The sequence below is a fragment of the Carex rostrata genome, chromosome 9, assembly GCF_964058835.1.
Source record: "Carex rostrata chromosome 9, lpCarRost1.2, whole genome shotgun sequence".
Taxonomy (NCBI): Eukaryota; Viridiplantae; Streptophyta; class Magnoliopsida; order Poales; family Cyperaceae; genus Carex; species Carex rostrata.
Genome location: NC_135926.1, coordinates 11,522,896 through 11,550,513, shown reverse-complemented (window position 1 = coordinate 11,550,513; position 27,618 = coordinate 11,522,896). Strand labels below are relative to the sequence as shown.

At 36.8% G+C, this 27,618-nt stretch overlaps 6 protein-coding genes, 1 non-coding gene and 1 pseudogene across 10 annotated transcripts; 4 read left to right on the top strand and 4 right to left on the bottom strand.

The window, feature by feature from the left end:
• Positions 1–2,060: 2,060 nt before the first annotated feature.
• LOC144559350 (enoyl-CoA delta isomerase 1, peroxisomal-like) lies at positions 2,061–3,150 on the top strand. The gene is made up of 2 exons (XM_078308368.1): positions 2,061–2,670; positions 2,885–3,150. The coding sequence occupies exons 1-2, from the start codon at positions 2,124–2,126 to the stop codon at positions 3,031–3,033; spliced, it is 696 nt and encodes a 231-aa protein (XP_078164494.1). The 5' UTR covers positions 2,061–2,123; the 3' UTR covers positions 3,034–3,150.
• A 698-nt stretch (positions 3,151–3,848) lies between these two features.
• On the top strand, positions 3,849–4,995 carry LOC144559427 (enoyl-CoA delta isomerase 1, peroxisomal-like; annotated as a pseudogene). The gene is made up of 2 exons (XR_013513137.1): positions 3,849–4,421; positions 4,738–4,995. The product of XR_013513137.1 is annotated as an enoyl-CoA delta isomerase 1, peroxisomal-like (transcript).
• Positions 4,996–6,771: 1,776 nt separating this feature from the next.
• Positions 6,772–9,033, bottom strand: LOC144559277 (large ribosomal subunit protein uL5). Its single transcript, XM_078308294.1, has 5 exons — positions 8,876–9,033; positions 8,675–8,782; positions 8,285–8,327; positions 7,758–7,953; positions 6,772–7,293 (listed from the first exon to the last, which is right to left on the bottom strand). The coding sequence occupies exons 1-5, from the start codon at positions 8,876–8,878 to the stop codon at positions 7,095–7,097; spliced, it is 549 nt and encodes a 182-aa protein (XP_078164420.1). The 5' UTR covers positions 8,879–9,033; the 3' UTR covers positions 6,772–7,094.
• A 16-nt stretch (positions 9,034–9,049) lies between these two features.
• Positions 9,050–9,122, bottom strand: TRNAE-CUC (transfer RNA glutamic acid (anticodon CUC)). The gene has a single exon. It is a non-coding gene; the product is annotated as a tRNA-Glu (tRNA).
• A 1,440-nt stretch (positions 9,123–10,562) lies between these two features.
• LOC144559426 (uncharacterized) lies at positions 10,563–15,136 on the bottom strand. Of its 3 annotated transcripts, none has more exons than XM_078308446.1 (4): positions 14,918–15,136; positions 14,335–14,601; positions 13,787–13,855; positions 10,563–11,828 (listed from the first exon to the last, which is right to left on the bottom strand). In XM_078308446.1, exons 1-4 carry the CDS (start codon positions 15,030–15,032, stop codon positions 10,759–10,761), a joined length of 1,521 nt encoding a protein of 506 aa, XP_078164572.1. In that variant the 5' UTR covers positions 15,033–15,136; the 3' UTR covers positions 10,563–10,758. The 3 variants fall into 3 exon arrangements, with proteins under 3 accessions (XP_078164572.1, XP_078164573.1, XP_078164574.1); XM_078308447.1 differs by having other exon boundaries at positions 14,335–14,617; positions 14,918–15,133; XM_078308448.1 differs by lacking the exon at positions 13,787–13,855 and having other exon boundaries at positions 14,918–15,135.
• A 2,365-nt stretch (positions 15,137–17,501) lies between these two features.
• On the top strand, positions 17,502–18,059 carry LOC144559953 (putative invertase inhibitor). The gene has a single exon (XM_078309120.1). It carries the CDS (start codon positions 17,502–17,504, stop codon positions 18,057–18,059), a length of 558 nt encoding a protein of 185 aa, XP_078165246.1.
• A 709-nt stretch (positions 18,060–18,768) lies between these two features.
• On the top strand, positions 18,769–21,815 carry DOT4 (Pentatricopeptide repeat (PPR) superfamily protein). The gene has a single exon (XM_078308323.1). It carries the CDS (start codon positions 18,845–18,847, stop codon positions 21,458–21,460), a length of 2,616 nt encoding a protein of 871 aa, XP_078164449.1. The 5' UTR covers positions 18,769–18,844; the 3' UTR covers positions 21,461–21,815.
• A 1,637-nt stretch (positions 21,816–23,452) lies between these two features.
• On the bottom strand, positions 23,453–26,155 carry LOC144559311 (G-type lectin S-receptor-like serine/threonine-protein kinase SD2-5). The gene has a single exon (XM_078308322.1). The coding sequence runs from the start codon at positions 26,131–26,133 to the stop codon at positions 23,674–23,676; it is 2,460 nt and encodes an 819-aa protein (XP_078164448.1). The 5' UTR covers positions 26,134–26,155; the 3' UTR covers positions 23,453–23,673.
• Positions 26,156–27,618: the final 1,463 nt, after the last annotated feature.

Sequence of the window (27,618 nt, the reverse complement as noted above, 5' to 3'; positions counted from 1 at the left end):
TGTCTCAAGTAATGCAGTTTCTAAGAACTCTAGTAAATAAAAAGAAATTTATAATTTTTTATGCATAAATAGAGACAATATTTGTAAAATTGAAGAAGAAAAGTTGGTTTCGTTCCCAAAGAAAACAAAGCTAAGATTGCAACAAATAAAACTGTACCATGCTTAGGCAATTTGTCCAGAAGCTGATGTTGAGTCTTTGATGACTTAATTATTTCTTCATCAGGAAGCATTATGTTTTTCCTTTTTCCATTAAAAGACAATGTCGGATAATTGAATGATATGGTATTTAAATTCGATCTAGAAATAAATCTGCTGTTCTTTGTTTTCGACCTATCTTTGAAGAATCTCAAAATCAGTCATGTTGGAGGTTATCAGGTTGGGTTAGATTTAACGTTGTCCGATTCAGGCTCGTATTGGCTTTCGAGTCGTTTCTAGTTGGTTCAGGTGACTTTGATCTTTTGAAATATTGGGTCGGGTCTGGTACGATTTGGGCCTGTCAAGTTTTGCCAATAGAGATGGTAATCGGACGGGTCTAGTGAGGTTCGGATTGTATTCTGGAGTTGGGTCGGGTTGAGTTTCATATCGTGCGGTTCTAGATGGTGTTGGGTAGGAGTAGAGTATTAATACTGGGGCGGGTACGGGTACGTCTCGGGTACGGGTAGGTCGGGTAGGACAGGTATATGGGTACAGGTATCTCGGGTATATTTTTCAAAAACCATACCCTACACGTCCTATACCCGTACCCGTGTACCCTTGACGGGTAGGGCGGGTACGGATATTTTTTTTTTCTTTTTTTTTCTTTTCTTTTTTTTTTCTGGTTTTTTTGTTTCTGTTTTTTTATCTGTTTTTTTTTTTTTTTTTTGCAGTTTTTTTTTTCTGGTTGGTTTTTTGTTGGTTTTTTCTGTTTTTTTTCTGGGAGGGAAAAACAGAATTTTTGAATTTTGAATTCGGATGAACAGTACTCGGGTACGGGTACTAGGGTACGGGTATAGTCGGGTACGGGTAAACTCGGGTAGGATATGGTCGGGTATTGGTCTAAAAAAACGGGTCTGGTCCGGTTTATGCCCGTACCCGCGTACCCGAGTACCCGACCCATACCCGGGCTCGGGCACGGGTACCCCGGGCGGCGGGCACGGGCGGGTATGGTCGGGTATACCCGACCCAGGTATTGTTAATCCACTAGGTAGGAGTCATCTTGGATCAAGTTCGAATGAATTTAATTAGGTCGAATCGCGCTCAAATATGCACGAAAATAAAATAAAAACTCGGAGTCCGTTTTCTGTTTCATTTGTTATTAATTAAAATAGATTTATGGCTTCTCTTTATTATTTTTTGGAATTACATGCAGTGATCTTCTGTGGCCACTTCCATATATCCTTTATTACATAATGGATTGTTATAGAAAATAATATTTTATAATATAAATTCTAACAAAGTGACAAATTTCTCGAACAAATTATTATAGTATATATGGATGTATCCACACAAAATCACTGCATGTGATTCCAAACAATAATAAAAGAGAGACTGTATTATTTTGGGAGTGAGGTTATAATATTGAAAATAGTGTAAATTAATCCGTACTATAAAATTAAAATTTTAATTAAAAAATTATAATAGTTAATTTGAACTTATTTAACATGGTATGTATATAAATATGTATTTGTAAATTAAATTTTATAGTTTTTCTTTTCTTTTTTGCTAACTTTAGATGAGTAGAATCAATTAATGTGAAAATTCTGGACCATCTAAAAAAATATTATGCAAGTGTAACACCGTTATGTAACACCATGATGTCTTATTTTTTTTTTTTTTAAATATTAATAAACAAGAAGACTTTGATACGAATATCCTCTCTGATCTCTGAAATGTACTTGTAGTTTACTAAATTGATCTGCTTGTACTTCCATAATTTTTCCAACCAAAGTTCTTGGCTTCTGATTTGACGGACACAGGCGAACATGGAAACGGCAAAATAAACTACTTTCAAAGTCACACTTGCATTACCTACCCAACTGCCTCTCACAAAACACAAAGTCCCAACGGCAACGGCAACGGCAACGGCAGCTCCTACCTGAGGAAGTCAAATTGTCAAAACCTTCATTCCGATCCATTCAATCAAAATGTGCACAATAGAGAAGCGCGGGAACATCTACTTCCTAACCCTCACCGGCGCCGGCGAGCACCGTCTCAACCCCTCCCTCCTCTCCTCCCTCCGCTCCGCTATCTCCCCTCTCCTCTCCTCCTCTCACGCTCCCAACTCCGCTCTCATCACCTGCGCCCAAGGTAAATTCTTCTCCAACGGCTTTGACCAATCCTGGGTCCGCTCCGCTCCTCCCAGTCAACACCACGGCTTGTCAGATCTCCTCCGTGGTCTTATCTCCGATCTCCTCTCTCTCCCCATGCCGACCATCTGTGCTATTACCGGCCACGCGGCTGCTGCCGGGTGTGCACTTGTGCTTGCCCATGATTATGTCGTGATGAGAGGAGACAGAGGCTTCTTTTACATGAGCGAGCTCGATGCTGGACTCAAGTTTGTCAAGTATTTTGAGGTGTTGTTCAATGAGAAGATCCCCGATTCGCAGACTAGACGTGATGTGCTGTTAAGGTCGGCGAAGTTGACAGCTCAGGAGGCTGTGAACAGGAGAATAGTTGATCGCGTGGCTGACGGTATGGCCATTAATTATGTCACCTGATTGATTTTGAATTGATTGTCATTTTGCAATTGCATTTTAGGTATTTCAATGTTGGATTGATCAACTGAACTTGAATTTTATAATTAGATGAAAATCTAGGGTGCAAAAAGAAAAAAAAAACAGAGAGAAAGGAAGATTGTGCTAAGGTAATATGGGAGTTAACAGTATGTTTTGTTTACTGGTCACAGGTATTGAGGGTACAGTGGAGGAGGCAACAAGACTGGCTCTGGAACTTGCAGCAACTGTTTCAACTGGTGCGAAATTAGCTGAAAAACGAAAGCTTATGTTGCCTGAAACATGGAGGCATGTTAGTACCAGTGCAGGATCGAAGCTATGAGATCAAATGTTTTTTTTTTGTCATTTAATCCTTTTTACTACAGGTGATAAATGACTTCATAGGAAGTCTTAACAATATATTAATTAGATTCTGGCAGGGGTCGTTTGTAGTGAAAGATTGCACAAGGGAATATTGATGTTTAGATGGCACCAATGAGATCCGACTGATTTTATAATGTCATGTGCTCTCAAATTATATTTTTAGCTAATCGAATATTTTGTGTTTGCCATCGATTGATATGAAGTGATACAAAAGCACATGCCATCAAGTACAAAAAAACAATTGCATTTGAAACTTGAGATTTTGAGAACTGAGATTAACTGATACTGAATGGTACATTGATACCGAATAGTCAGTCGGTATCCTTTTCTGTAAATTTTTTGTTCTAACAAAGTAGTTATGGAAGGATCAAGGATAGATACCGGGTTATATCATTTTTTGGAAACAAGTTTTTTGGATTTGATCAGATAGAAAGAGGCGCACTTGGAAACGAGACCGAATCGTCTGGTCCCAGAGTCTCTGTGGATGGGGCCCATTTAAAAACAGTAACAATAGTTAAACCCTTAAACAGTAACCGGTTCCACCCCGCAGAGACTCTGGGAGCAGGAATTTTCTGCCCCCGGGGGCAGACGATTTGGTTTCCTTGGAAACGTCAAAATAAAGTACTTGTCAAAGTCACACTTGCATTTCCCTTGCACTAGTGGATCCGGACCGTTCTTTTTAACTTTGCACGAATCTCAAAGCCAAACAATACTGCCCCTGCGCCAACCGGAAGGATACGGATGCGTGCCCAACTGAGGAAGTCGAAACCCTCGTTCCGACCCACTCAATCCAAAATGTGCACAATAGAGAAGCGCGGGAACATATACATCCTAACCCTCACCGGCTCCGGCGAGCACCGCCTCAACCCCTCACTCATCTCCTCCCTCCGCTCCGCTCTCTCCCCTCTCCTCTCCTCCTCCCACCCTCCCACCCTCCCAACTCCGCGCTCATCACCTGCGCCCAAGGCAAGTTCTTTTCCAACGGCTTCGATCTCGCCTGGGTCCGTTCCGTCCCTTTCAGTCAACGCCACCGCTTGTCAGACCTCCGCAACCTCATCTCCGATCTCCTCTCTCTCCCTATGCCGACCATCTGTGCCGTCACGGGCCACGCATCTGCGGCGGGGTGTGCACTGGTCCTGGCTCATGATTATGTTGTGATGAGGGGAGACAGGGGCTTCTTTTACATGAGCGAGCTTGATGTTGGACTCAAGTTTGTCAAGTATTTTGAGGTGTTGTTCAATGAGAAGATACCTGATTCGCAAACAAGGCGGGATGTGTTGTTAAGGTCGGCGAAATTGACGGCTCGGGAGGCCCTGGCTAGGAGAATAGTTGATCGTGTGGCTGACAGTATGGTCATTAATTATGTCACCTGATTGATTTGAATTTATTGTCATTTTGCACTTGCATCTTAGGTATTTCAATGTTGGATTTAAGCAGATTGTAGAATAAATGTTCAATAGATATCTGGACCAGGCCTGACTAATACACTGTCAAACTGGTATGAACTTAGTAGAATCTTACAAGTATATTTCAACTGATCCTGAATTTTACATTTAAATGAAAAACTAGGGCGCAAAAAGAAAAAAAGAAAAAAAGAGAGACAAAGGAAGATTGTGCTAAGGTAATATAGGAAATAACAGTATGATTTATAAACCGGTCACAGGTATTGAGGGTACAGTGGAGGAGGCAATGAGACTGGCTGAGGAAGTTGCAGCAACTGTTTCAAATGGTGCAAAATTAGTTGAAAAACGGAAGCTTATGCTACCTGAAACATGGAGACATGTTAGTACCGGTCCAAGCTCGAAGCTATGAGGTCAAATTTTTGTTGTAATTTAATCCTTTTTACTACAGGTGTTGGATGACTTTATAAGATGTCCCCAAAATGGGATAAATTGCATTTACATGTGTAGGTTTTTTGTTTGTGCTTCTAATTTTTCTCCTCCATGTTGATTTAGAAAAGTTTTCCATTTTTTTTTTGCCCTGCATAAAGCACCCAATGTCTGCCCCCATTTGAAAAAAAAAATACTTCATTTAAATGTAAAATGATTAATTTAACTTTTTTTAAGAGAAATTTTGCAAAGAAAAAGGGGACGGGAACTATATAAGAAGGCAAATAAAATTAGTCGTGAAAATCATTTTCTTGGGGGCACCTGAATGAGCTTTGAATTAGCTATAGTTGTTGCATTATGGGATTCAAGTAAAAAAGTTGTCATTTCTTTGTTTTTATACTAGTTTCTAGCACAGGATTGTGTTTATTGTGTTGTTAATTTTGCTGAAGTAATTGTGCTCAAGTTTGCTGAAGTAATTGTGCTAAAGTTTGCTTTATGGTAGAGCTTGATCATGTTCTTTAAGGGACTGTTATACACACAAGCAAATTGGCTCAAAGATCGGCCTTTCTTAAATAGAAAACAAAACAGTTACTTTCGGGGAGGGGAATTGAATCAATAAATTCAACATATATTCACTGTTCAGGACCAGTACATTGTGGTTCATTCTGTTGGCTTATTATTATACAGCTTTAACATAATTCTTCTCATTGAATGTCAATGGCAGGAGCATTGTTCAAGTATCAGAAAGATTACTGATGGTTCAATCTAGTACTGTTATTATCCCGGAACCCTAGTGTCTGTTATTCATGTCATGCCATGCCGTGTAAGCACATGATATGGGTTGCAAGTTCAGTGTCATGCTAAGAAGCTTGGAAACCAGGCATGACACATCTAAGCCGAGTTTTTTTGATGAATTGTAATTATGGGCAACTTGGCTCGAGCAAAAAAAATACTTTTATTGGTTGAAAAAAATGTGCGATGTACTATAATCTGTGGATTTCGCGTGACACACATCACTGAACATATTGAATAGTGAAGTGGAAGAAGAGATGGCAAATATCGTTTCCCCTTATTCAACTAAAGAATGAATGGGAACTCGCGTGACTTTACAATTCTCAACTCCTTTTTTAATTACAAACATTCACAGATATGTGATTCGTTTGGGAAGTTGAGGGGTTAGCAACACTGCAAGGTAAATGCAAAATTATTATTATATTAGTATCTACCTTGACTTTGTGATGCGTCTATCCTAACTTGTCGGTAGTGATCAGCACACTCTCCTTAGAGTTTCCTAAGAGGCTAAGAAGTTTTAAGCTTGCCTGCTCATTTATAAAGCTTAAAACAACTTTTTTAAGACTTATTTGTCCACATTTTTAAACTTGTTCATATTTTTATGGAGCCATTCTATATGACTTAAGAATTTGAAGCTTCTCAAAAAAGCTAAACATGCACTTTCTTAACTTTTTGTATTGGCAAACCACCTTTTTCTTAACAAAGCTTAAAATTTAATCCTACCCACATTGCCAAACACTACCGTTGAGACTAAAGGGTTGTTGTCTCTTGTTGTCATAATTTATTATTGTTATTAAACTGTATTTTCAAGTTATTGTATTAATAAATGAGGATATTTATAAGTTGAGTTTAGATGGAGAAATATATAATTTAAAAAACGTGATAGGGAAATATTTAAATCATGTAGTGATGGACGAGATTTACCAGCTTGGATTCTAGTTTTGCATTATAGAAAAATTATTTCCACTAGAGTTGTTTATCTTTCACTACGAAATATTGTCGAAATTCATTTTGATAACCATATTGTACACAATAATACAAGGGAACAACATAACGCACCGAGAGGAACGGAGTTTAACATGAGCAAATTGGTTTCGATTTAGCCTTAAAATAAGAAAAACTAAAGCATTGATTAATAACAGAGCAACTGGATAAATATTGAGATAAAACCATCAGACATTTGACTCTAAAGACCCCTCACATGTCAACATATAAACCTAACATAAACAATTAAACAAAATAAGAAATTTTGGACATTTAACTGATAATTAATGCTAAATAAATGTCACCTTGTAAACAATACCAAAGAACAAAAATCCTGGGATACGTCAAAATGAAACCTTAAACTCAAAAGAAAATCACTAGAAATTCTAGAAATTGGGCCTTGTTGAGAAGTTTTTTAGGAAGTGTTAGCCTGGGCCTTGTTGAGGATTACTCCCTCGTATTTGACCTGGAACCACTTCATTGCATCATCCTTAGTCACCCTGTGCTGAATCCCAACACGGGCCTTGCACCGGCGTCGACGTGCTACACGGTAGCCTGCACGCTCCAGCACCACAAAGAAGTCCATACCATATATACCCGTCGACGGATCATACCTACCAACGAAGAAAAGTTACTTACAAAGGCACTTCAAAATTCTCAAATCTTTTCCAGGAAACCCCCATGATCTTTATTATGTATTTCCAAGAAATTTTTTCATAAATGGCCGAATACTTTAATACATAATACTTTGCTTTAGAGCAGTTATTGGACAAATGTGGAATTACATTACCTTTCAATAAAAATCAACACAAGCTCCAATATTCCTGCTCACATGTTAGCATTTTCACAAAAGGAGAAATAGGCCCAATATGAGATAAAATCAAATTAAACCGTGTTTGCAAACATATTGAATTCAGAGCAAGGGAGCCCTCTTTAGTTTATTTTCTAGTACCCTATATCAGAGCAAAGAGGTCCTCTATTCAAAATGCATGGATATCTTCTGAAATACCTATAAAAATGTATTGTGAAACCAAATCACAAAACATCATCAAAGAAAAAAGTGGTTATTGATTATTACTTGATGCCGAGATCGATATGTTCTTGGATGCCAAAACCGAAGCATCCGGTATCACTGAAGTTGCGTCGGAGCAACTCGTACTCCTTCACCTTCAATCCACTCTCTAGTAACTGCATCGCCTTCTCTCCTCTCACTGTCACATAGCATGCTATTTTCTCATTCCTCCTTATGCCGAATGATCTCACCGTGTACCGAGCTGCATTCCCCATTTATACACATTGTCATATAACATAATATTATGGTAGTAATACAGGGATACACTTGTCCTTTATTTATTTATTTCAACTTTTTCTGGCTAGGTTGGATTTTTGTTGCACTATTGAGGGTAACTGAAGGTTAAATCAGTTTAGCTTGAAATTCATTGGGATAATTTTGACTCAATTAACACCTTGGAGTTGAAATTTAATTATGAATAAGCTATCTTCTTCGCTAGTGTTTTTAAATTGACAGCAAACTACCAATGAAATGCCGGAAAGATAAATTCTAACAAGGGGTTATGTAAGCCTCCACACGTGACAAAAGAGTACCTTTGGAGAAAACAGGGGATTGGCCACTCAATTGTTCCAGCACCTAAAATCCATGTAAACAAAGAATGAGCTCAAAAACCATTCAATCAGAAAAAAAAATAAACAGGCATGTAATTAATTAGCAACCAATTTCGACAACATCATTCCACAACTATCATGTGTACCTCGCTGGTTAATCAATTTATAATTCTATTATGGGGCCTCACAAATACAATTGTATATAATCAAAGCTTGCTGTTCCTTTAATATGACTAGCCATTCATAGGTTCTCAGTTCAAGAACATAAACCCGAAAGGATCCTTATTTTTCTGGTAAAATCTGGAATTTCCAGAATTCAAGTAAACTGTTGCAACATATTCATTACTGAAAGATAAAACTATCTAAACTAACCTTAGCAGCGCGAGTGAGACGATCGCCGCTCTCACCGACGGAGATATTAAGCACCAGCTTTTGAACCTTAATCTCCCTCATCGGGTTGGACAGCTTCTTCTCCGACGCCTACACGATACATTTTGTCAGATAAAAATTGATATCCAATACAAAAAACGAGAAAAATTTCAAGAAAAAAAAAAAGTTGGTTCAAAATCTCACCATCTGGATTTGTGGGATGCTCTCTGTTCTTGCTCGAGCGGCGTAGGGAAAGTAGGATGCAGCCGGGCAGGTCTCAAAGGACAAAAATAAACAGAACCCTAACCCATGAGCGGAGTTCGATATGCAATGACGAAAATAACCCTGGATCTTGTAGACTTCAAAACAATTAAAAAATTCCGTTGCCGGGACTCGAACCCGGGTCTCTCGGGTGAGAGCCGAGTATCCTAACCAGCTAGACTACAACGGATAATTGCTAGGAAAGGAAATTTTCGTTACATATAAAACTTATTTTATTTGATGTTATAACACCTGCCAATGTATATGACGTTATTTGATGAGCCCTACGTTCCAAACATTCTCCATATTGTATTCTAAATTGCGGTTTGGAAAATACAATTTAGATCATCATATAAGAAAATTGGTGCCTACCTTTTAGCTTCATTGAATATAGCTGTGATGTTTGTCTGTTCTGATCGACTACGATGTTTGCTTGTATAATGGCAGATGAAGATTTGTTATGAGCTCGGTTAGAGATTTCAATTGAATAAATTTAGGTTATATTTTGTCGAACAGAAGGGTTAGGAATTCAATCATTTATGGTATCAGAATAAAATTACACGAATAAGAGAATGCAGTATTTGATAATAAATAAATCCCAACTATTCGTCTAATTTATATGTCATGCCATCAAAATTTAGCAGATAGCGTTAGAACACCGAAATAAGTTTTTGAGTGACTGCCAACCTGAAATTTTATTGAAACGAAGAGGGAATATTTACAACAGCCCCAAAAGGAGGGGATCCCATCATACTTTTACAAGTGCACTTGCATCCCCTCAATCTAAAGCTATTTACAACAATCTAAACTCTTTATCTGCAATTTCTCAGCCATAGCCATCCTGTCTGTATCACAGTTTCATGTTCATCCATTCCGCTACAATTTCTCGTGGTACCAGTAAACCTCTGAAAATGAAATTGTTGCGTTGTAGCCAAAGGTGCCAGCAGAGGCACATAAACCATAGCTAATAGTGCATTTTAATCCTACTCATATAAAATATAGAAGTGGCTAACTTCCTCACATGAATCACTTTTTATTTAATAAGTTCAAAATCACAAGTTTATGAGACAAAATGAAATGGAAATTTCAAGCAATTATTCAAGTATCGGATACAGGTTTGGGATGTACAAGAGAACTGGATTCATGTGTATTGTTCACACACCGAATAGTTCTCCAGAAATGATTCCTGATGCATCGCATCTTATATTTGTTTTGCTGCACAAATAAAAAAACAGCTTTTACATTGTTGTTTGCAAAAATATAAATAATGATATTCATAACATAAACTGTTATGTGCAAATTTGAGATCTCCCAATATCAGGAACTAAATTGCACTAGATGAATTACGCACAAAAACCATATATCCAGTACGGAATCTTAATTTTTACATAACTATAGCTTGAGCTAGGTTACGCTATCCTAGAAGAATTTCAAATATGACAATGACCATGTTGTCATTAAGAAAATGACAATTTTGTCCATATCACATTGATATAGTTGCATACCTTTCGTATTGTAACCATAATATGAAGGAAATTCTCGTAATCAATGAATAAAATGGAGCTGTTTATGCAACCTTTGGTTAATGCAACAATCGAAGCAGGCAACTACTATAGTAGTTGAAACAATATCCTAGAAAGCTTGAATATTGATTAAGAAGTTCTGAGAACAATTGAAACAATGAAATAACAAAAGAAAATTACAAACTCTAAAAGGTAACAGGATTGGAAAAAGAGAAAAAAAAAAAAAAAAAGTTAGAAGATCCCCCTTCTCATCTCTCTCTTTCAAGCCATAGTACTTGAGAGAACTAATTTTGTTCATCAAAATCAGAGGGAGGTTCCTTTCAAAATTTCCACTAACTGGGCCTTCTTAATCCTTGTGTACCTTTTCAACCCTCGAGCCTTCGCTATGTCTCTCAACTCAGAGACTGTCATCGCCTCCAATTCTGGTTCCTTCGGTATATCTCTCAACTGGGATATGGTCACTGCCTCCAATTCTGAATTTGGTTTCAATTCTGGTTCAGCCTGTGGTATATCTCCCAACTCGGATATTTTAACTGCCTCCAGTTCTGAATTTGATTCCAATTCTGATTCAGCCTCTGGTATGTCCCTCAACTCGGATATTGTCATAGCCTCCAAATCCGAATTTGGTTCCAGTTCTAGTTCAGCCTTTGGTACGTCTCTCAGCTTGGACTTTATCATTGCCTCCAATTCTGAATTTGGTTTCAATTTTGGCCCAGCCTTCATTTTGTTTCTCAACTTGGATTTTGTCTTCACCTTCAACATAGAAATTCGGTCCAATTTCAGTTCTGGTTTCAAATCCCTCGGTTTTTCCCATATAGCCCGCATGTTATCTGCTATTGACACTATTTGTTTTAAGGATTCTTCCTGTTTTGCTGGGCTTGAAATTGGGATAGGTTTTAAGGATTCTTCCTGTTTTGCTGGGCTTGAAATTGGGATAGGTGACCTGCGCACGAATCTTGAGGGAGGTCTTGGCGGCTTATAATCGTTGAGAAGTGCGACAGCATTGTCACCATTATCTCTTATCAATTTATCAAAATTTGATGGAGGACTTGAAGATTTTATATCATTACGTAGGGGTGTAACAGCATTGTTACCGTTATCTCTTATCATTTTATCAGAATATGATGGAGGCACTGAAGATTTCATATCATTATGTGGGGGTACAACAGCATTGCTACTGTTATCTCTTTTCATTTTATCAGAATATGATAAAGGCCCCAAAGATTTTATATGTGGGGTTGCAACGACCTTTTTGCCACCAGTTGTGTCATTCAATATGCCAAAAATTTTCTCAAACCCTGCAGGTGCAACAGCCTTGTAGCCACCATCATTTTTCAGTATCTCAGGAGGCGGCCCTGTATATTCCGTATGATCTGCAATGACAACGACAGTGCATGTTTATCTAAGGATATACTGAAAGAATCGTGTCCAAAATAATAATTTTAAAAGATGTTAATATCAGCAAATGAAATAATGAGCTTATCGGAAATAATTTTGAAGTACAAATCTCTATGATTTTATGGTTGGCAACAGATTTATCAATATTAGGAAGTTGTAAACCAGACGATCTTTGCTTGTCTTGTTCTTAATGCCACTGTTATTAGCAGTGTTTTTAAACGCAGTCTATGTGGCCGCATATGCATTTGCAGTCCCCTGCCGCATATAAACTGTCTATGCAGACCATATACTTGTAGTCCATTAAAATATTTTATTTATTAAAAAAAGATCCGAATAACTTGGATCCAAATATTTTATTAATAGAAATAGGTTGGATTTCCAGTAATAACCGAAACCCAATCCAAATTCCCATCCGGACGGAGGAGTCCAGTTGAGTGATTTTCCAGATTGTCCCAGCTGCTTTTATAGATCTTTGAGAGGTTTCTTATTTTTGTTTTGATGGTGTGGGACTAAAGAACCAGTATACCGAACATAAAGCGCCGTGGCACTTTGAATTCATTTCGCTAGGACCTCTCTCTTTGAATTAAAGAGACAGCTTTAAATTCATTCCCCTGGGGCCCACCCATGTGACTTAAACTTTGGTCATTTGCCACGATTTCTCACAAAAGAAAAAAAAGAATTGTTTTTTCTGTGGCGGGCTGGCCCATCTAAATTGTCAGGAGCAATTTTAGTTGAATGATTTCGGACCTAAGGATATTGGATCAGTTTATAATGTACCCACTAATTATTTTTGAACTTCGAAAGTTTTATTAAATTTTTGTATTTCGGCCTAGTAGCTCATAATAACTTAATTATCCGAAATTTGATATGTTATCATTTTTAGAGTTAATATTTGTTGTCATATTAACTCAATTATACAAAACAACTATTTGTTTTGTATCCATATTTGTATCCGTATTAGTAGATTATTCTCAATTAAAATCCGCATATATAAGTCCGCATGAAAATCCGCATATGCGGTATGCAGTAGCCTTCCGCATACCGCATGAAAACCGCATTTAAAAACATTGGTTAGTAGGTATATCATTTTCTGCTTCAGTGCATCGTTGCTTTAATTCAGACAAAAGTACATAAATCCATCCCAACTATCCAATTTTTTTATATATTACTCAAGAAGGTATTGAAATCGAATTGCAAGCATAGCAACATATGCATAATGCTGCTACTGGTGAAGCTCGCGACGACAACATCCCGATGTTTATGGTGCACTGCACTTTAACAGAATTTTTAGATTGTTTGTTTAGATATTTGCTTTTTATTATCATGTTTATCCTCAATTGATGTGGACCATACTTTCAGCCTAGGAAAATATTTCCATGACCTCCCAAATCATTTTAGTTAGGAAACCCCCCTCAGACCCCCTTACTCCCCATCCACGCCTCCTCACAAATAAATAAATAAGAGGACAATAAGAAAATGAAAATTTGACAACCACCAACTGAACAATCCCCAAACACCAAACATTACATTTCCTTGGATAATTTTTTTGGTGTTTGTGGGTGGGGTGGGGGGGCGGGGTTGATGTAATCTTCCAATTCATAGAGGTGGCCTGGCCCCACCCTGCCCCTGAAGACAACTTGATGGTGGTGACAACCTAAAACTTTACTGTACCTTTTCAAGAGACTAATTTCTTCCAGATTCCACTCAACTTGAGTTTGTTAGTTTAATATTTGTATCATTTAATGGTGCAAACTAGGCAAAATTAAACTTGAACTAATTGTTTGCTAAATGTCATCAACAGAAGATTGGCAAGGGCTTAATTGGTAATAATCAACCTCATCAAAAGATATTTAGGGCTAGTTGGTTTGCTATAGTTGTTTCATACTGTGCCAATAAAAAAATAACCAAAAAGGTTGAAAAATTGAATACTAACCAAAAGACATCTTTTTGTCTTCAGATTTGGGCTCCAAAGATTGCTTCTTTTGTCCACCGATGCTTCTTTCTGCAACAGATGAATCTTTTTAATGGAATCTTTTTAATGGAATTTTTTCTTGAAATGCCGTATATATAAGGTCAGGAGTGGGTTCTGTGCTGAAGAAAAGGGCTGAGCTGTATCGCATAAGAGAATTTGAAGCAAGAATGGGGAGCATTAAATTTAAAAGCTGGCATCGGAGACCCGTATCTCATCCGTGTCCATAAGCAAATCCGTATCCGTGACTTTTAATAGAATATCGGAGACTGTATCTTCTAAGTAAGGACACACCAGTTGGCGTGTCGGATACGTATTGGTTCCGTATCGGGCGCGTATCGGTATCGGATACGTGTCCGATACAGGTACGAAGCCCAATCCGAAGTATCCAAGTAACATAGGTAATAATCAGCCTCATCAAAAGATATTTAGGGTTAGTTGGTTTGCTATAGTCATTTCATACTGTGCCAATAAAAAAAAATACCAAAAAGGTTGAAAAAATGAATACTAACCAAAAGACGTCTTTTTGTCTTCAGATTTGGGCTCCAAAGGTTGCTTCTTTTGTCCACTGATGCTACTTTCTGCAACAGATGAACCTTTTTTAATGGAAGCTTCTATTTTCCGAAGAAAACTTACAAGTTGCTCTCGAGAATCAGCTTCATCTGTACTAGTTTCCGAAATCAAATTCAAATTGAGCTCTAATTTTGACTTGGAATTCCTTTGGGATTGCGCCCCCTTATTTGCTTCTAACCTAATGGCCAAGCACCTTTGAACGCCATCTGTCAATTTGAATAACTGCATCAAGAAATTATCTCAGCATTTTCTCCTAAAGCTTCCTTCTTGCTTTCCATATTATATTGATTTTGTTTGATTTTTTCCTTTGCTATATTCAATTGTATCAAAATTTTCTTCTAAAGCTCAATTGTGAAAATAAGGCAAATTTGGGGCTTAAATTGTCCTAATTTCATCATATGTATAAAATTTACCAGTCATTGCCTGATAATTCTAAATACTGGAAAGTTGAAAGTATAAACCCTAAAATAAGAGAAGAGAACCCAGTGTACAATCAAAAGAGGAGATAAACTTCGAATTTACCTCTCCTGTAGGCGCAAAAGCTGGAGAGGCCAGTTCTAGGTCTGAGCGGAGACGTTGGCTGAGCACGGAACCGGATTCCATGGCTAGCGTTGAAGAGAAGAGCGGCGCCCCCCATCGATTCTAGAATGTTACTTTCAGTCGCTCTCTACTCTGGTTCGCTGTTTAAGATTTTATCTGGACCTTGAAGAATTCTATTTAGCCTCTTTGCTCTGGCCTCGTGCTTCAACCGTGCTTCAAGACTGATGCAAGCTCTCGTTGCTTGACAATGGGCCGTACGGGCCTTTAAAAAGCCTAATAAATTAGATTAGATGCAAGAAGCATATCATATGAAACACAGACCACAAATCGGAATGTAGTTCATGTTTTAAATTTTGTTTGGTTGAATTTATAGTTTAATTTAATTTGTTTATAGAAGTAAGATGTTAGAAAATGAATCTTTGTTTATCACAGTGAGATCCACAAACAGAGTAACTATGGAATAAACTAATCTACTTAGAAATGTGAAATGACTTATTCTGAATTAACTCATTTTTTACTTCATTTTACTCCTCTTTTACTTTTATCTTAAGAGTAAGAAGTTTACTCCATCTCTAACTCCACAATCAAGACATAACCGGGCCTTGCATGAAAAGAAAATTAATTTTTGTTTTAGTAATATGAATTATAATTGAATTATTTGAAAATTTAAAATCAAATCCATATCTAAATGATACATATAAAACAAATAATTGATTAATATGAATTCTGATATGGAATTGAAATGGATATATAATTAGTGAAAATTACAAATGAATATGCACGTAATGAAATAGGTATTTTAGATTAATAAATTAAATTAGTTACTATCATGTATGTATTAATTAATATTCCAAGTAGATAACAAAATAAATTACACGAATCCAAAATATGAGGATGTTTCCATAAAATATTTTATAATTTGGGATGGGCAAATAAAAATAGGAAAGTCCAAATATTTTTATAAATAGATATGATCTATTGGTATATTAATAAAAAATATATATATCTTCAGGACCAATCCTGAATCAATATGAGTCAAGCATAAGTTTGAACTTAAGGGTTTCACTGACGGAAATAAATCTACTACGATTCCAACAAGAATTGTAGGACCCATCTTTTTCAAATCTAACCATTAATATTTTAGAATGCATGAATTCCAAAAACAATTAATTTTTATGCACGAATCTCTAAATAAATGAGTGATTGGATTTGGAAAAGCAGGTTTCTACATTGACAGCCCTAGTACTAGCCCAGCTACAATGCTATATATATAGCGCTGAAATAAGTTTAAATGCACTTACGGACCATCTACTTCCTCTCTTAATTACAATGCAATATAGAAGTTAATTTCATTACGTTAATATATGTAATTTTATAACGAAGAGGGATCCAATTACACTTTTTTTTGGTGATACCGAATTACACTCTATATTTTCAAAGTTTAAACAGTCGATTCAAACTGTTCAACATGATGGATATGTTAAAATGTGCCTGCAGATCAAATTTTATATTTTTTTTGAATTTTTTTACTATTTATTAAGATGGGTAAATTTTAATAAATAGTAAAAAAATTCCAAAAAATGTAAAATTTAATCTGCAAGTACATTTTAATACATCCATTATGTTGAACGGTTTGGATCGGCTATTTGAACTTTCAAAACTTTGAAAATCGAGAGTGTAATTCGGTGTCACCAAAAAAGGTATAATTGGATCCCTCCTATTTTATAAATAGGAGGGTTTGAATGCTTTTATTTTTTGTGTCTCCACCATGCTTCCATTTTTAAAACATTCATAACACAAAATTTAAATCATAAATGTCATAATAAAACCGTTAGTATGATTTATGTTATTTTATCTATGTGCTCATAAAAAATTAACACATTTTGTTTTTTTATGTGAATCAGTAAGTTGAAAAATCAACGTCTAAAAATTATCAACGTTATTACAAGCTCTTGATGACAACCAAAACAAAGTTGAAATATCATAATTTTTTACACGTGCATAGATAAAATGATGTTGATCATATCCAACTGTTTTATTTTGACTTTTAAGTTTTAAATTTTGAGTTATTAAAGTTTTTAAAAATAGAGGCATGATGGACCAAAATTTTTATTAATATCCAAAAAAATATGAAATTTCAGAAACTATCCAGATTTTCGTGTTATTTTGAAATCTACCCAAACTGGAAAATTAACTTGATATACTAGGATCAATCTACTAAATATGAAATTATACAATTTATTTGTTAATATGTTATGACAGTACACATTAGATTTTTTTTTTTTTGTACCAACTAATTAAGAATATATCGTGCTAACCTTCCTGATGGCAACAAATAATTATTATATGGTTTGTTATTTTGTATAAATTGAATATTTTCTTTTAGAAATTTTTGTGTAATACGGAAAGCACGATCAAGTTTCCCTAAAAGAAATATCTCCAAATTGATAAAATCTTTTATCAATTAACAAGGAAATCCTAAGAAATTAGCATACCAATTAATCTTCACTCTATAAATAAGCAATCAATCAACCCCCCTCTCTCACACACCCTATACACAGTTGCCATGGAAATCTCTCTTTTCTCTTTCTCCTCTGTCATCCTCCTCATCTCATCTTACCCCCTCTCTAACTTTGCTGCCCCTTCCAATCTCGACCAGCTATGCAACTTGCTTGGTGCCTCATATATTAGCCCACAACTCTGCCACTCTATCATGGATTCTGACCCTCGAAGCTTCACCGCCGACCTAAATGGCCTGGGTATCATTGCATCTAATATAGCGGCCAGAAATGCAACAGTAATAGCAGCAGACATACAACTGTTGCTGTCGAATTCCTCGTCATCAGATATCAACCGAGAAAAGGTCCTGAAAACCTGCCTGAAGTTGTACACAGATGTCGTCCCGATGCTGAACAGTGCGGCCAAGTCGATAAAAGTTAAGAATTACAGCGGCGCTGAGACCATGTTGAATGTGGCCACGAAGGTACCAGCAAATTGTGATAATGCAGCAATAGAAGAGACTTCCTTATGGAGTTTGCTTAATCATTATGATGCGGGGTTTACATATGTGGTGTATGTTGCTCATGCAATTGCTGCATACATAGAAAGATATGCTGGTAATTGATGAGTTTGATTTTATATGCTATTGGGGGAATATTAATTGATTGATGGTTTGTTCTCTTAAGGCTGCATCATTATTAATGCAATAATAAATCATTCTGTTCAGATAACATTTTCTTTTAATTAACTGGCCAAATGCCAACTAACTGACCATCTAAGATTTAATGCAATCTAATTGTACCAGAAAAAAAGAAGATAAGTTATTTGACCTTATTATTCACTAACGAATTAATACATATCCTCTGAAGTAACATAATATTAATTTTTAGATCCGGACCGTCCGATGAGTTCAATCACCGTTCAATTTATTTTAAAATGTATGCGACCCACTTTAAACTTCATGTGTACATAACTTATATCTTATAGTGGATCGGACGGTTTTGAAATTTATTGGACCTTAGGTCTGATCGTAAAAACGGATTGCACAGATCCGAAATCCATCGGTCGGACCCATTAGTAGTAATCTGATGGTAAAAACTAAAAACAAAGGAAAATTAACCAGCGACTTGGAATTCGATCCAACAGAATTCGAGAAAACGCCCGATCTAGCTTTAACCCAAAGTCGGAACAAATCCGAACCAATCCATCCGTAGCTCCTGGTGTGCACGGACTAGAATAACCATTAACCAACGTGTGCCCATCTTGACCCGTTATCTGAACAATTAAACCCACTTAATAGAATCCGGAGCCGAATTAAGATCCAATACTTTCTACCTGTAGCATTTCCAAAGAAATTCGAAAATTCTCGAATCAGACCACGCTTCTCTCTCTCGCCAGGCTGCTCCTTCAATGGCTTCAGCAGCAATTTTTTACTTAACTCCTCTCCATCTCTCTCTTTCAACTGGCACCAATCACCGTAAATTTAAATTGCACAAACACACAAAGACCCTTCTTTCTCCCTTCTCTTCAAAATCACAGCTTGCACTTTTACACTCCAGTCCTCCTCTCCATCATACGAGAAGTCTCGATCTCAACACTGAAGTTCTTAGAAATTGCAGCTTGGCGAAACTAACAGAGGCCATGAAAATTATCACGAGCTCTGGTTGTGACACCACCAGTATTAGTCCAGATGCTTACTGCTCCATTCTTCAGCTATGTGGTGAATTACAATCTTTGGATTATGGGAAGAAAACCCATTTGATAATTACCACTTCTGGTTCTGAAATTGACACCATATTGGGCCAGAAGCTTGTTTTCATGTATGTGAAATGCGGTGACCTGAAAGGAGCAAGAAGGGTGCTTGATGAGATTCCACATAAAGCTAATATCTTAACATGGTATTTATTGCTAAATGAGTATGTCAAGAAAGGGTGGTTCCAAGAAAGCTTATTACTTTTCAAACATATGCACAGTTTGGGGATTAAGCCCGATTCCTTCACTTTCACTTGCATTTTAAAATGCTTTGCCACTTTGCTGAGTGCTGAAGAAGGTGTGATGGTTCATGGCTATGTGATTAAACTTGGATTTGGGTCTCACACTGCTGTTGGAAACGCTCTTGTGTTGTTCTATTCTAAACTGAGGAGAATTGAAACCGCAATCAACCTGTTTGACAAAATGCCACACAAAGACGTGATATCTTGGAACACTGTTATAAGCAGTTGTATGTCGAATGGATTATCCAGGAAAGCTATTGAACTATTTGTTGATATGTTATTAGAAGGAGTCATTATAGATTTAGCCACATGTGTAAGTGTTCTTCCTGCATGTGCTGAACTGGGTTATATCTCAATTGGAAGAGCAATTCACGCATATTCTATAAAATCTGGACTAATTATTGAACTTCAGCTGTGCAATTCTCTAATTGATATGTACTCCAAGTGTTCAAATGTGGATAACTCAATTCGGATTTTTAAGAGCATGAAGGAAAGAAGTGTTGTGTCATGGACTGCCATGATCATGGTCTATACACGAGCAGAGCACTATGACCAAGCAATAAATTTATTCTTAGATATGGAGCAAGAAGGCTGTAAACCTGACGAGTTTGCTATCACAAGTGTTTTACATGCTTGCACAGCTAAAGGCTCAAGCAAAGATGGTGAACGTATTCACGACTATGCAGTGAGGAATGGTATGGTTCGAAACACTTCTGTAGCAAATGCATTGATGGACATGTATTCAAAATGTGGTAATATGGAAGAGGCTAGGTCAATATTCGACAGCACTTTAAACAAAAATATTATTTCATGGAATACTTTAATTGGTGGTTATTCAAAAAATGGACTCCCAAACAATGCGCTCAACCTGTTCAGTGAAATTCCTCAGAGAATCAAACCCAATGCCGTCACCATGGCATGTTTACTCCCAGCTGTAGCAGGCCTTTCATGCCTAGAAAGAGGTAGAGAAATCCATGGATATGTAATAAGGTCAGGGTTTGTCAGAAACCACCAAGTGGAGAATGCCTTAGTGGACATGTATGTGAAATGCGGTGCACTTATTCTGGCCCGTGTGCTTTTTGACAGAATTTACGAAAAGAACCTTATTACATGGACGGTCATGATAGCTGGGTATGGAATGCACAGCCATGGCAACGATGCCATTTCTCTTTTCAAACGTATGAGAAAGGAAGGAATGAAACCTGATGAAGTCTCTTTTGCTGCCATACTATATGCTTGTAGTCACTCAGGATTAATACATGAAGGATGGTACTTTTTCAACATGATGAGAAATGAGTACCAAATTGAGCCAAAACTGGAGCACTATGAGTGTATGGTGGATCTGCTCAGCCGTGCTGGACGCCTCATAAAGGCATATGAGTTCATTAAATCAATGCCGATCAAGCCAGATTCAACTGTTTGGGGTGCATTGCTTTGCGGTTGTAGGGTTTATAGAGACGTAAAACTTGCCGAGAAAGTTGCTGAGAAAATTTTCGAGTTGGAACCTGACAACACAGGATTTTATGTGCTACTCGCAAATATATACACTGAAGCAGAGAAATGGGAAGAGGTAAAGAAGTTGAAGGAAAGAATAGTTGGTCGTGGGCTTAAGAAATCCCCTGGTTGTAGTTGGATAGAAACCAGAGGAAAGGTTCAAGTGTTTGTTTCTGGCAAAAACTCGCATCCCCAGAAAGAGAAAATAAATAAATTTATAGAGGATATCATGGAAAGGATGAAAGAAGAGCAGCAGTATGTTCCAAATAAGAGGTATGCATTGATGGTTAATGCTGAGAATCGAATGGAGGAGGAGGTGCTTTGTGGGCACAGCGAGAAGCTTGCCATCGCATTTGGTGTTTTGAATTCAGCAAATGGGAGGCCAATTCGCGTTGCTAAAGACTTGAGAGTATGTGGGGACTGCCATGAGTTTGCAAAAATTGTTTCTAAAGTGACTGGGAGGGAGATTGTGCTGAGAGACTCGAACCGGTTTCATAAATTTGAGGAGGGAAGATGCTCATGTAGAGGTTATTGGTAGCATTGAAGGAAGAAGATATTGTGGTTTGGTGGCTATAGCTAGGAAGCTTTTTTTTTATTATTATTATAATCTTTTTAGGTTGGTTAAATTACACAATAATTTTTTAAATTACACAATTGGTCTCAAGTATAACATATGTCCATATTGTCCTCAAAGTAACGTAATTGCTAACTTTATTTTTCTTCCATGAACTTTGCAATCTATAGCCATGTAGAATTAGTTATGTTTTTACCTTTTTGCAACTTGCTGGGTTTGGTCAGGATTTCCCGACATAATATCTACTGTTTTTAAGTGTTGCTTTTTTAATATAATTCGAGGAACCAAAATATTCTTCTGCCAATAAGGAAAAAAAGAGTTTCTGTTCTAACTGAAAGACGATTATATATTTTTTAAATGGAATATATTACTAGTATTTTTATTTTTTTTGAAAAACAAAGTGAGGCATAAGCCCATTTTCTTGGCTGAAATTGGTTTTAATTACAAAAACTGTCGATTTGTATGATTTTCCAACATGGAAACCACATCGACTAAATGATTATTACTAGTATCTTTTATTCACGAAACAACCTCTACAACAGTATCATTGTACCTATACCAGTATACCAGCATCATCAACTCTTTTACCCAAATTTAACACCACAAAGAACCTAATTCTGCTACATAGATTGGGAAGAAGGGAGAAACATTCACCATCCAACTAAGACATTGATTTAAATTTTCGTTTCAGTTTCTATTACAACTGGGTCCAAGGTGCTTAATTGTGCCCAGTTTAGTTTTGCCTGTTAAATAGGAATTCTGAATTATTTTGCATAAAATTGTGAACTGTGTAATATTTGCAACCTCTACAAACTCTGCTTTGTTACCTTTTGGCTTCTGCAGAAACAATAAAACTCATGGTATCTATCCACCAGATTGCCTACATGAATTGGGACTAAAATTTTACCTAACTTAGCGGCAACAACCAGGATTTGTATACGAAAGAAGGTTTCTAAAAATCCCAGAATAAAAGCAACTTTTTTTAAGGTCAGAATTGAAATGACGCTTATATAAGCATACACCCCAATATCACCGTATAAGCGTTAGAAACAGAGAAATTGAACAGAAATTAGTTCAAGTAAAAAACATAAACATTGATGTTCTCCTCAATTAATCCTTCAGAGTTATATGTCTATGTTTCAATGCAAAATCATTGATGTTTATGTAATAAGCTAATAGAATTGCATCTTAAATAATAATGAAAAAAAAGACGACTGCTAGCATTTTCAGAACTTGTCTGTTTTTTAAGAAAAACGCTGGAAAAATAAGCGGTTGGGATAGTTTAAAAAAAATGAATTCGAAGGCATATTTGTAATTTTTTTTTTCCTGAGGATATGCATAAAATTTCCGGCTCCATATATCTCAAAGAATTGTCTATAAAAGTTACTGTGTTCTTATTATTAAAGAAATAAAATTTCATGTATACTCCTTCAGAGCTGAAATTTACATATTTAACCTTCTAAAACTGAAATTATCACATTTACCCATTTAAAACTAAAATCTCAGTAATTTATGCATTGAGAACTTAACAATTTGAAGGAGGCAATTCACTTGTGGAGTTTTAGTTACTAGTTAGGTGGTTATAGTCTTATAGATACCATGATGTTTCAGTGTTCACATATGGTTCTCGTATCGTTAATAAACCCAGCAGGTTTTGTTATTTTGCAAAGAATTTCATTGCTGACAATAATTTGTTCAAGTCTTCCTATGCAAAAAAAAAAATTGTACTGATGGGCTATAATTTTTTTCATTATTATTTTTCTTCTCATATTTTCAGTACAACCTGACTGTTACCAACGACAATTAGCCAGATAACAGGGATTACTGGATGGAAGGAGAATGCACATAGGCAACTTAAGACAAAATATTATTTTCTCTTAGGAAAAAGTTCTCAATATTTCCCTTTTCTTTTGGAAGAAATAAATCAACTGTTATTTTCTAAGCATTGAACGCAACTGGATAGTAACATGATATAAATAGTTTCACAATAATAGAACAGAATTAGCTCCAATTTTACACATTGTTATTCCATAACTAATAAAACTAAATCTGCCTTGTACACACCGCACACTGTGAAGAAACTCTAGAAGTACTTGGTCGAGCTTGGTAATGAACTTTAAATTAAACTACCCACAATGCATCTTCAGCTCCTAATGCCATAAAGTATTGCTAAAATATCATCGAGGGCTTGACAACACCGAAGCTAGAATGGGAGCAGACTCGTCCACTTGTTCCACTGCATTCGGGATCATTGGCATTAAAGAAACAAAGTTATAATTTAAAGATGTTTCCACCTCCATTGCTCCCTCTAAAATCTTAATCACTAGTGACATTGTAGGTCTTCTACTACTATCCCATTGCAAGCACCACATTGCAAGTTCCATTACTTTCATAATTTCTTTTTCATATAATTTGACATCACTGAGATTTTTGTCAATCAAATCAAATACTTGATTGCTCTTGCATTTTTCCTCTAACAGTGCAATTAGATGGGAACACTCTTCATTCTCGGAATAATCAAGGTTTTTTCTCCCGCATAGAATCTCCAATACCACCACACCGAAACTATAAACATCAACCTTCTCATTGACCATTGCTGTCAGCCACTCGGGCGCTAAATATCCAGGAGTTCCCCGCATTCCAGTCATTACTCTACTCTTGGCCCTATCGATTAGCTTCGATAGCCCAAAATCAGAAATTTTTGCATTGAAGTTTTCATCTAAAAGGATATTTGCTGGTTTGATATCTAAATGCAAAATTCTTTGCCTGCATTCCTCATGAAGATAACATAAACCCTTTGTTATGTCAGTTATAATTTTGTATCTGGTAGGCCAATCTAAAGGAGCACTCTCATTGCTGCCATAGATCCACTTGTCCAAAGATCCGTTACACATATACTCGTAAACTAACAGCCTATTCGACTTGTCAGCACAGAAACCAATCAGCCGTACAAGATTGATGTGATGGGTATTGCCAATACTCTCCACCTCCGTCAAGAAATCTTTCTTTTTATGTCCAACATTATCCAAACGTTTTACTGCTATTCTCTCATCACGAGAATATCCTTCAAAAACAGTACCAAATCCACCTTCTCCTAACTTTCTAGCAAAGTTTTCAGTGGCTACTTGTAGCTCTTTGAAAGTGAAGCGTGTTGGCATTCCTGGTAATTGATCAATGCCTTCCTCCTCTTGCTCCTCTCCACTTCTTCTCAACCACATTATGAACAAACCAATAATCAAGCTCAAGAGCACAAGAACTGCACCTCCCAATGTAAAACCTAGGAATACTCTCGACCTATTAGGGTGTGATGGAGTAAGTTGCACCTTAAGGTATGCAGAGGAGTTATAATGCGTCATATCAGGCTGATTATTCTCAAGAGAAAATACCTCCCCTGGCAAATAACAAAAGCCGTCTGATGAATTTGAACCATAATACTGAAAAAAGGCAGCTTTGCAAGTGCAATTACTTAAACATAACTGCTTGCAACTCTCCTCGTCGATATGACTAAATGATATTGAACTGCTATCAATATAATTGAAGTAGGAAATGTCATCCAAGGCTATTAGCTCATGGTTTTTCATATTTCCACAAGAGATAGGTGTCACCAGCATGCAACCCTTGTTGCCTTGTCGAATATCTACTGGCTTGAAATTTTCAGAGGGGCAGGTGCAAGATTGTTTATCAGAACAAATTCCATAATCTCCACAGACGGTTGGGTAAGCACAGTTGTCTGGATAAACATACAGCAAATCAGCTACTATGTTCCAAGAACTATCATTGAAATCATAGAGCCGGAGGTGACCATCCCACTCCAATCTCATGAACTGAACAGATGAAGCATTAGGCATTGTAATTAAATTTTCCTGAGAGTTTGAAAACACCACAAAACTGCCATTCTTGAATTCCATGTAAGCAGACTTGTTTCCCTTATTATTTATAGATATTTGAGATTGAAAATACATTTGAGGGGGGTTTGAATGAACAAATGCATACAACCCATTTGCAAGGAGAGTCAGGTACAGCCGGCTTTCAGTCCAATTAGTGACGGCAATATTGGCAGTAAGCCTCATGCCTTGTGGCAATTTTTGCCCCAACACTAGTGAATCAGTAGGGTGGTCAAAAGATTGCCAAATTGAAGAATTATTTACATCAAAGAGCACCAGATTACCAGATTCCGTGACATTAATTCCAGCCACAGAGCGATTCACCCCACTAGTGGACCAAACTAGGGAACCATCAAAGTCATGGAGAGTTAGACCACTATGAGATGTCAGTTGAAGTGTGGCTTTTTCGCTAACAGGGTTAGCCCGATTTGCTGACCAGATGACTTGTGGATGAGAGGCGTATACTATGCCTCCACCACTATTTGCCTTAACTATGAATACAGAGAGGAAAAAGCTCTTACAGGGATCGAAACAGTAAAAGCCAGCAGCAAAGGATGGCCCCAAATGAGCAGGATTTAGCCGAAGGACGAGGGATCGAACTGTTGACCCATCTGAGGTGGGTACGGTGTGTGGGAGAGAAGGTGAGTTGATCCAGTTTGTCGGGGCTGCCGCAGTCGGGTAGTCATAAGGTTGTGCATTAACAAAGAAAGAGAAGGATAGGAGTAGGGGAAGGAATGCAAATGAAGAAACCATTTGGTATAGGGGTGTTTTTTCAGTGTAGAGAAGCAATTTTAAATTGATAAATAACACTAGATGTACTAGTCCACTTGAAAACCAAGTGGGCATGCAGGTCGCTCTAAGTCAATATGAAACCAAAGTAATTGCTTGGTCATAAGGTTTATTATTCCGACTCACTGTTGAGAGATCGGAATATTTTAGTGTGATGAGTTGCACAGACTTCAGGAAATGTCCTTGATGAACGCAATGACAGTGATCCGCCACAAGATATGATGTTTTTTAGGCTGCTATGAGTTCCAAGAGGGCTTTAGTGGGTGCAGCCGCGTCAAGGAAAATAAATCTGTTGTGATTGGTTGGAATCTCAGGACTCTGCTTTTTCAAAATCAAACCATTCATTAAAAATGAATGGTTTTGATTTGGAAAAGGAGAGTCCCTGCAATTCTAAAGAATCACAGCAGATTTATTTCCAGCGTCAAGTGGCTAGCCACTCAAAATAGACTTTTCCCCTTGCAACCTACTAGACGTCTACATATGGTTATGGACTTGTGGCTCCAATAATATTACAATATTTTTCTATTCTATTATTCGTTGTTTACGACCAAGATACGGAATTTGTTCAAAATTAATAGCCTTAAAAACGGTGTAAATACTAGTGTTAAAATAAATAATTTGGTTTTCCTACAAAATTTTTTAAATAGCGGTTGCAAATCTGCAGAATTTATATTATGTTAAGGACTTATTTGCTTATTACATCCTCAAATGATCCTCGTCAAAAATGAAAAATTGACGGACACTTTTGGTATTGAATTTTTGTTAACTTTATTTGATTCATAAAATTTTCTTGGACCTTTAAACGAAGATCTTTTTTATTCTACGAAATGAGAGCATACCCTCAAGAGGAAAAGGCCGAGATTTTTATATTTACCCAAAAAAAAAACTATTAAAAATAACAACGATTCGGCGAAATTTTTAAAAATATCCAACCTGCGGAAAAAATCTGCGACCTGGGATTTTTTATTCCGCCCCGTGGAAAAAATTCGCGGCCCGGGAATTTTAATATATATATATATATATATATATTTTTGGAGATTATGCTGTTAAGTTTATTTGGAATTTAGATTAGTTTGAATTGTTAAGTTGGAGGTTTGTATGAATTTTATTTGTATGAATTGTTAAGTGAGAGTGCTTCTGAATCCAATTTTGCACCTCTGGTTAACATAACAGAACATCTTCAAAAATCATGAAAATTGACCGACATGCAGTCTTGACATCGTAGAACAAAACTGTGAAGTTTCATACAAAATCTCAAAACAGATCGCGAGATATTATCTCTCAAAAATTGCCTGAACTGCTAAAGGAGTGCTTCTGAGTCCAAATGTGCATCTCTGGTTAACATACCAAAGCATCTTCCAAAATCATGAAAATTGACTGATATGCAGTATTGACATCGTAGAATATGACTGTGAAGTTTCACAAAAAATCTCAAAACAGATCGTGAGA

Coding starts and splice junctions, on each gene's coding strand:
- DOT4 (XM_078308323.1), top strand. CDS start 18,845: ATGGCTTCAGCAGCAATTTTTTACTTAACTCCTCTCCATCTCTCTCTT.
- LOC144559311 (XM_078308322.1), bottom strand. CDS start 26,133: ATGGTTTCTTCATTTGCATTCCTTCCCCTACTCCTATCCTTCTCTTTC.
- LOC144559953 (XM_078309120.1), top strand. CDS start 17,502: ATGGAAATCTCTCTTTTCTCTTTCTCCTCTGTCATCCTCCTCATCTCA.
- LOC144559350 (XM_078308368.1), top strand. CDS start 2,124: ATGTGCACAATAGAGAAGCGCGGGAACATCTACTTCCTAACCCTCACC. Junction 2,671..2,884: donor AGTTGATCGCGTGGCTGACG/GTATGGCCATTA, acceptor TACTGGTCACAG/GTATTGAGGGTACAGTGGAG.
- LOC144559277 (XM_078308294.1), bottom strand. Junction 8,328..8,674: donor GTCTCACTCGCGCTGCTAAG/GTTAGTTTAGAT, acceptor CATGGATTTTAG/GTGCTGGAACAATTGAGTGG. Junction 7,954..8,284: donor ATCCCCTGTTTTCTCCAAAG/GTACTCTTTTGT, acceptor TGGGGAATGCAG/CTCGGTACACGGTGAGATCA.
- LOC144559426 (XM_078308446.1), bottom strand. CDS start 15,032: ATGGGGGGCGCCGCTCTTCTCTTCAACGCTAGCCATGGAATCCGGTTC. Junction 13,856..14,334: donor AGACAAAAAGACGTCTTTTG/GTTAGTATTCAT, acceptor CATCTGTTGCAG/AAAGAAGCATCGGTGGACAA. Junction 11,829..13,786: donor AGACAAAAAGATGTCTTTTG/GTTAGTATTCAA, acceptor TTGTCATTGCAG/ATCATACGGAATATACAGGG.